The 8671-nt window shown below is 47.7% G+C and overlaps 1 protein-coding gene across 1 annotated transcript; it reads left to right on the top strand.

Moving 5' to 3' along the window:
• Positions 1–2335: 2335 nt before the first annotated feature.
• EAH_00004460 (adenylyl cyclase, putative) lies at positions 2336–5050 on the top strand (the record flags this gene model as incomplete). The annotated part of the gene is made up of 1 exon (XM_013397008.1): positions 2336–5050. The coding sequence occupies one exon, from the start codon at positions 2336–2338 to the stop codon at positions 5048–5050; it is 2715 nt and encodes a 904-aa protein (XP_013252462.1).
• Positions 5051–8671: the final 3621 nt, after the last annotated feature.

The following is an 8671-nucleotide window of genomic DNA, read 5'->3' as shown; positions in this document are numbered from 1 at the left end:
AGAGAGCTTCAAACTCGAAGGAAAGCTTCCGTCACACGACACTGCCTGCCCGACTGAGGAGAATTGCCCTTGTCTGCGTCTTCAGCAGAGGTTCTTTTCAAGTTGGTGGGCGACTTCCACTTATCCCTTCGCTTAACTATGCATGGACTGCCCTGTTAACCGCATTTTCTCGTTTTGTTTTGCAGAGGCAAAGCACACTCTCAGGCCGCTTAGCGTACACCATGGAGCACGCGCCTTCCACAGAATTAACAAATACGGTGGTGGTGGAGGCTGATCGGAGGCCACAAGCTAGCACGAGCGAGAGCTCCGACAGTCTGGCTGTGTTAGACAGCAAGTTGGTATCCACAGAAATTCATGCAGTGCACACTGCGCTAGATATGCCCGCGAGTAGAAAAGACAAAGGCTTTCTCCTATTGAACTGGGATAAACTTTTATGCTTAGAGATGATCGCTCGCTGTGATGCTGGTGGCGTACAGAGTGTCATCGCTGGCTTGTTTGATGCTAGCACTCCCTGAAGGTTCGTTTTGTCTACTACATCTAATGTGAACATTTTCGCCTTGAGCATCGCCCCTCCTGGGCGGCTGACAATTGTAGTTTTCAGGAACAATGTTAATAACGATTGTTTTGGAGCATGGTTTCCTGGGTGCCTCAAGCAGTACGGTTAGTTGCCAGAGCGCCGCAAGAGCATGAACTGGAGAGGGAGTATTCGTCCGTGTTTATTAGCAAGAACGCGTTTTTGCAGCTGCAGTAATCCATTACATTAGCTTGCGGCGTCGATTCCCTGTAGAGTATATAAGCTATGCTTCCTTTTCCAAAGACTACGAGGAGTGGTGTTTTACTCTGTTTTGCAGAATTGACACAACGTTAAACTCCTATCGTTAATATTCAGAAAGCATGTATTGTGGGTCCTACTCCTGGCTAGCGCTTCGAACGGGTACCAGCGTTCCAACATCCACACAGCACTAGGAATATTGACTTGCGCAGAATAAAAACCAAGTCAGCAGCTCTTTTTCAGCTTTTCTCGGGGTGAATATAATATTGGGAGTGTATTGGTGGGTGGGTCTCGACACCATTAATTGGACCCCTGCTGCCCCGGCCCCGTAAAGAGTGAAAAGAAATTATTTCCAGCCCAAACGTCGTGGTGTTTAAAGCGGAACCAGCCCTTGCAACCATTTACCCCACTTTAGACTGATAAGCTATGAGTACCTTGCGAGGGCCCCAAGCGCCTGATGCCTCCAAAGCCCCAAAGCCCCAGGAAATCCAGGCATCGTAGAGTTTTTGTTACACAACGTCATCAGGTGTCCCACATTTAGGCAAGGGTATTATTTCTATGCACAGTTGACAATGCTATGCATGTAGCTAGAAAGTGCATAGGTAGGCAGCTTCAAACTCGGCCAGGGTCGCCACCTCATCTTCCGCAATTCCTGCGGAAACCGGCTCCCTTCGCTAAAATCCGTGAAAAGCGTCAAGCGAACCAAGTTTAATTGAGGAACGAACCATCAGTTTGGTCAGAAACTTGCTACGGGAGCCTATCTCCAAGCTTTGACACAGCTGCACTTTCTGAGTAGGTGACGATACGTCTAGAGATGGGCTGACGCCACCGCTCCAGATGCAACTTTCCCATAGAGATTGCATATTTTCATCTTGCAAGCACGATCAAACCTTACCTGTGTTTATGGTTTGCATGAAGCTCTGCGAAGCCAAGAGCTACTCTTCAATCGCATACCAGCAGGTTGCTTGTGTACATAACGCTTCTGGGCCGATGCAACAATTCCTAATGGAAGAACCTTACAGGAGGATACGGTCGAGAAGATCAAACGTTATGAGTCCCCGTTAATGCAATATTGTAGGCTTGTCATCTCAATAGTTGTTGCCAGGGGGGTTCTGAATAAGGCAACACCACCAATCGCCGCCACCAGTAGACCTCCAGACCAAATCTTCTCGCAAAACAGAGGGGAAACGACGGTACTCATTTCTTCTCTTTGGCACGCCAACTGTTTTCGAAATCGTTGCCAGCTGGGCTCTACCAATTTATGTGTGCATGCCCGGAGGTAGTGTACTCTGACTAAGGAGCAAGCAGCAAATCCCCGGCAGCTGACTAGCATCATTTTCCGACTGCTGCAGCATTGCTGTTCAGGATCTACCGGCACTGCCGTTCGCTCGCATTATCCACTTTCCGAGTACGGCATGGCACGTCTAGTAGGATGAAAGTTGCATCCTTTTTGTACTAGGTCAAACTGGAACGCATTGCGAGTGAAGAATTCCTCTCAAACGCGGGTGAAGGGCGACACAGCAGATCTTCCAGGAGACGTATCTTTGCTAGAACACCACGGAGATGGACCGCCAACAGCGGCACAGTTCGGTGGCTTCCACAAAGAAAGGCGGCCAGAGTGATTCCAAATTTGTTTCGTTTTGCACGTTCGTTGCTCTACATCAGGTTACCGAGATAGTAACAACGATTGCAACGATCTATGCTTTATTCGGGAACGATCTGAAGCTGTGGGCTACCTCAGTGACTGCTGATTTGCCCTTCGACATTATCACTATCATTTGCTTAGTAATATTTGCACTGGAGATATTCGTTAGCTGCGTTGGCAAAGAAAACTACACATGGCACACTTTCTTTTGGTTTGACTTGATTTCCACCGGAACCTTGATACTAGACCTGTCTTGGATTTACTATGAGATGTACCTGGTTGTCGAAGAAAATGCCGAAATGGCTTCTAGCGATGTAATGCAAGTGTCACGTGCGGGAAAGGCAGGCTCCCAAGTAGCTAGGGTTCTCAGGGTAATGCGACTGGTCAGACTTATCCGAGTTGCAAAACTCTACAAAACGCTTGCACTGCGATTTCAACCTAAGGACGAAGTTACGTATCAACAGGACCTGTTCCTAGAGCCTGGTGAACGTGCGCCTGACGACGTCGGGCTGGAAGAAGAGGCAGAGGTCGCGGATGATGGAGGTGAATATGACAGCAAAATCGGGAGGGAACTTACCGATAGAACTACCAGAAAGGTGATCTACATAATCCTCGTTATGACTATAGTGCTACCATTTCTTGCAGAGGATCAATACCTTTCAAGGACGAGCTCGGAACAATCAGGATTGGACAGCGTCGCAGAGTCTGCTACAGCGGCTAAGAGATACAATACAGCCCCTTGGTGGCGGATGTATTCCATGAATGCCGTTTACTACATCAACTACCACCGCAAACACGGCATCGGCTATGTAGAAGGGGAAATCAACCCCCAGAATTTGGTGTATATAGAGCTTCCACTCCCTTTAACTCACGTCACTGAGTCGGCGGGGCGAATTTTCGTTGATATGGCATGCCTTGGCTTCAAGAGTTGCGATCATCCGTTGGAGCTACCCCCCCAAAGCGCAGAGGAGCTACTCCTTGCAAGCGCTGTCAACGGCACAATGCTCACCGATGAACTGGAATCAATAGACTCACTGAGACCGAGTGAAAGGGAAATATTTTCCTCTGCATTTTGTGAAGGGCCATCTGAGGAGGTGGCGGGACCGCTGGAAACTCAAAAAGCATCCTCATGCGTGACTGAGAATATTGCAACTTTTAAAGCTGTGTATGACAAGCGCGAACTCTCGCACTTGGAGTGTGCCTTGAGCATGCTGAAAACAGTGTTCGTGTGCCTAATTATGGTTATTGGCACAGTGGCAATCAACCATGACATCAATACTCTCATTCTGAGGCCAATCGAACGAATGATTACAAAGATGAACAAAATTAGAAATAATCCTCTTGCGGCGACCAACATGAACGCAGATGGAGAGGACCGTCAAAGTGAAGATAGTGCCGACAGCGCAAAAGGCGATCCCCTACAGGCACTGAAAACTTGGATAGGTGGTAAAAGCTCCAAGACACAGAAGGAGAACTATGAAACCGCCATTTTAGAAAAGACAATAATAAAGATAGGGGGTCTGCTAGCCCTTGGTTTTGGAGAGGCGGGAGCTGAAATCATTGCTAAGAACATGCACACTGCAGATGGAAACATAAACGCAATGATAGAAGGGCGCAAGATGGAAGCCATTTTTGGTTTTTGTGATATCCGAAACTTCACCGACGCAACAGAGATCCTGAAGGAAAAAGTTATGGTGTTTGTGAATCAGATCGCGGAAATCGTCCACGGAACTGTGGACCAGTTCTCGGGGAGCGCGAACAAAAATATAGGAGATGCGTTTCTGCTCGTTTGGAAGTTTCCAGAGAGAGAGATCGCCGACGGAGTAAAAGAGCAGATTATTGACACTGTCACGAGCAACAAGTTGGCAGATATGGCAGTGATGTCGTTTGTCAAAGTTGTAGCTGGGATAAACAAGTCACACACTTTGGCTGAATACAGGGAAATACCTGAGATCATTGAACGCATGGGAACCGGCTGGAAGGTAAAGATGGGCTTTGGCCTACACGTTGGATGGGCAATTGAGGGCGCCATTGGATCTGAATACAAAATTGACGCTTCATATTTGTCCCCAAATGTGAACATGGCTTCTAGGCTGGAAGCAGCAACAAAACAGTATGGAGTAACGATCCTCATATCGTCCGACCTGTACGACATAATGTCTCCGCAGACACAGACATACTGCCGCCAAATTGACCGAGCGACCGTAAAGGGCTCCAAGGTGCCTCTAGGCCTCTATACAGTTGATTTAGACCCTGGCAGACTACAGGTCCCAACGAGGACTCCTGTAACCGTTGCCACAAAAACCACGACCTCCCTTCAAAGACAGCAGCGTCTCCGCGAAAAACACAAGCTTTGGTCGAGTCGCACATCGATTTCTGCAATGTTTGAGACTGATCCTGACATTGTGTCTATGCGTGAACATTTGACAAAGGAATTTCTTGGTACGTTTCGCTCGGGATTTAGACATTATGAAGCAGGCGAATGGTATACCGCTCGGGAAATATTTGTGCGTACACAGTACATGCTCGGTGTAGAGGACGGCCCTTCCACTGTCCTGCTTCACTTCATGAGTACCAAAAACTACGTCGCCCCGGAGGACTGGGGAGGGTATCGTGAGCTCATAGAGAAGTGAAGCGTGGTGCATCGCACCACGCTTCACTTCTCTATGAGCTCACGATATTGGCAGCGGTGAGCTGCTCCTTCGATTTGGCCACTTGAACTACCGAAATCACGTGCTTAAACATTGTCGTCAGAGCACAGTTACTAGGCTTTTGTGGTCTATGTTCCAGCTTATTGAAGAGCAAACAACATTGCTGCGGTTGTCTCCATATTGCCACTGATTCGCTTATCCTTAGATCTCTATCTTCCGGTCCAATACTTTCGCCAATCCTAGTAGTTTTCCCACCAAAATGCGTTTTTTGACGAAGTCAGCTAAATCGAGTGTGTCGTATTGCGTATTTATCCGTCAGCACGATCAGAGCGAGTAATTTACCTGGAGCGATAATCGCATTGTCACTGTTAGTTCAAAAGCACGCCTACCAGCATGCATACATGCGTTTATGAGTCGGTCGTTGCTCATTTGAGCAAGGGTGAAGCTTTGCATGGTCCTCCGCCGAATATACGAGACTTTCCATTGCTCAGCATCCTTGACCCCTTATCAGCTGGAAGCGCCCTCATCCAATTCCACATACAGCGAGATATATAAGTCCCCATTTGGTGCATACATTCCTTTACAACCAGCGGATGCGCTTCACATTTTGTGGTTGCAAGAGGGCACCCGCTGTTCAAATAGGCTTGACGGGACAATGGAGAAGAAGACGAATTGGCCAGTTGCCACAGTGAATAATCGTGGCATTTCTCTGCCAAGTAGATCAGATACGAAACAAAGAGTGGTGTTGATGTGTGTGCTGTTGCTCCACAATACAGCAGTTTCCCTTCCTCTCAACAGACAGCAACCTTTTGAATGGCGTATACCCGGCTCTTTGCTCTACACATTACTTCCGTGCAAGTGTAGAACTCAGTAGCCATTAAGCAACAGGCTTGCATTTCCCCGAAATCAGCACTTTCATACTGAGTAATTTCTTACTTTGACTAAAACATAGGAGGTGAACACGGGGCAGAATATGTGTTGCCGGCTCAAGCCGCTAGATCTTAGTCAGCGAGCGCTGTATGGAGCGCTTTGATAGGGTGCAAGAGCTGGGAATATACATAACCGGAAGTAGTTTAACAGCAGGAATGCGGACACAAGACGGAGCTTGCATACGGAGAAATTGAAGGTTCAATCGCTACGGTTAGACCGGAACGCATGAAGCAAGGCGAAAATAATTGCGCGGAACCCTAAAGGCGACTGGACCATGTCAGCTTGTGGGATCACAGCTTCCGCCAGATTGTTATCTCGACAGAAGACTGGCTGACGGTCCCTGAAACTAAGAGCGGCAAAACTACCAGGTAGAAGAAACGCTCGTCTACAAAGGGTGCGTTTACGCATTCACGGATACATTTTCAGCTCCTCACAGATGTGGCGTGTGCAGTGGCGACTAGCGTTGCAGTGTCCTCACGGTGTCTTTTTTCAGTAGCATCGTAGCATCAGCACAGCACCTGACAAAACAACACTCCTGTAAGAAAAACAAACGCACCCGCACGCACCCGCTAGGCATCAGCTATTGTCCTCGAACATCTTTGCTACGTTTTGGTTTGGGTACCTTTTGGCGAAAGCATGCTTGTAAAGCCAGCGGAACAGGTAGTTTCCACTGTCTTCTGTGTTCTTCTTTAGGCAATTAACGACAGCGTGCAACCCACCTCAAAGAACGTACAGGGGCCCCCATATATATATATATATATATATATATATGGATGTTTGAAAGTACAGGTTGAACGGAAATGCACTTGAAAGTGCCGACAAATCCGAGGTTGGATAATGGAGTTCTTTAATCGTGCAATGAAACTAGAGCTTCCATCGCTTTCATTACCTTTCCTGTGCGCAGTATTTACGGAAGGAGAGCCTCTTAAGATTTCGATGCACTGGACAGTAGCACCTAGCGGAGATGCTGCTCTCTGCGATATTTACCTGTGCAATTCTTTTCTCTACTCTGTCCCTCCCATGAGATACGCCTTGGGAAGGCAAGGCAGTCCTTCACAAAGCGTATGAGAGGACTCATCAAACTAAGGAAGAAGAGGTCGTTTTCGGCCTACCGTCGGTTGTTCGAATTGGTAGTACGTGCCGGGGGTTACGCAGAGAGAGCATGCAGAGACAACCGCTTAGGCGAGTTTACGCGTGAAGTTTGTTGACAACCGGCTTACCTCCAAATCAATCCTTATTTCAAAGTCAGGCTTGTTAAGAAAAAAGTATAACTAAATGCGGTTTCAACATGCTAAGGCATCTGCTGCTGGGTTCATACATCTAAAAACAACAAGTGCGTCTTCGCTATTCTTCACTTTCCAAATGCACTACGGCTGATGGAAGTCAAGTGCGCTAGAAAGGGGATGGAACTCTGCCCCGTAGTGAACGAAGAGGGACAACTCTGTGGAGTAGCCAGAGCAACTGCAGAGCTGCTGTTCGTTAGCTGGGATTCAAATGGGTTGGCCACAGCTCGTTGTTCTCTAATCAACTTTGGTGGAATGGGTCTAGTTTCCTCCCAAGGGCACAACTCACTCAAGCATCCAAACTCGTGAATCCACTGTAGTCCTCTCGCAGCAAAAGACGAACAGATTTTTAGCGGAACCGAATGGCTGTTCTGTTGTCCTTACCACACAAGCATTGAGCCAGGTATTCTGTTGGACGAGAAGCTCCCTCTGCAGATGAATTTTCATATGAAATGTGGGCATCAGCCGGTTTCTAGGAGTATCATTATAAACACAATGGACAGTGCGCCGACGAACCCAAACGAAGTGATTGGATAGCACTTTGTAAGCAAACTTAGGAGCGCTCAGTGTCAAGCTGTGGACATATTTTATGCAGAGAGCTTCAAACTCGAAGGAAAGCTTCCGTCACACGACACTGCCTGCCCGACTGAGGAGAATTGCCCTTGTCTGCGTCTTCAGCAGAGGTTCTTTTCAAGTTGGTGGGCGACTTCCACTTATCCCTTCGCTTAACTATGCATGGACTGCCCTGTTAACCGCATTTTCTCGTTTTGTTTTGCAGAGGCTGGACAGTGCGCCGACGAACCCAAACGAAGTGATTGGATAGCACTTTGTAAGCAAACTTAGGAGCGCTCAATGTCAAGCTGCGGGTATTTGTTTATGCAGGGGCTTTCAAACACGAAGGAGTTTCTTCGTCGCACGAGCAAGCACGTCAATGGCAGTCTAATTGTACCTTGTAGCAGGATGGAGCTCAAGATGTCCATCCGGCCAAAAGCATGCAAAAAATATCTTGTTTGAAATAAATCAAGTCACTTTACGACAGGAAATAAGGCTTTCAGGCTAGGAGTGCTCGACAGCAACCAAAGTTCTGGGGTACCTGTAAGTCTGGCGGTGCAGCTGAGGCGCTGGCCCGCTAGGGATCAGCGGGCAGTCAGATATTTTACTCTTCCTTTTCAGGAAGACAGGACTCGGTTACGATTTAGCGAATGTACCTTGACATTCTAGAGTTATTTTAAGTGCTATATGCTGAGTGTAGCGTGTATATATCATGTGTGCACGGAAGTAGGTATACAAGGAACTGGTGAGTAGTGGTAGCTGAGAGCACTGTGCACCACAATACTCACTGCCCGATTCAGAAGAACTTCCCTTGTCTGCCTCTTTGGTAAGCGCCCCC

Source organism: Eimeria acervulina, genomic scaffold (assembly GCF_000499425.1).
Source record: "Eimeria acervulina Houghton genomic scaffold, Eah_scaff16, whole genome shotgun sequence".
Lineage (NCBI taxonomy): Eukaryota > Apicomplexa > Conoidasida > Eucoccidiorida > Eimeriidae > Eimeria > Eimeria acervulina.
This window is presented reverse-complemented; position numbering and strand designations above follow the sequence as displayed.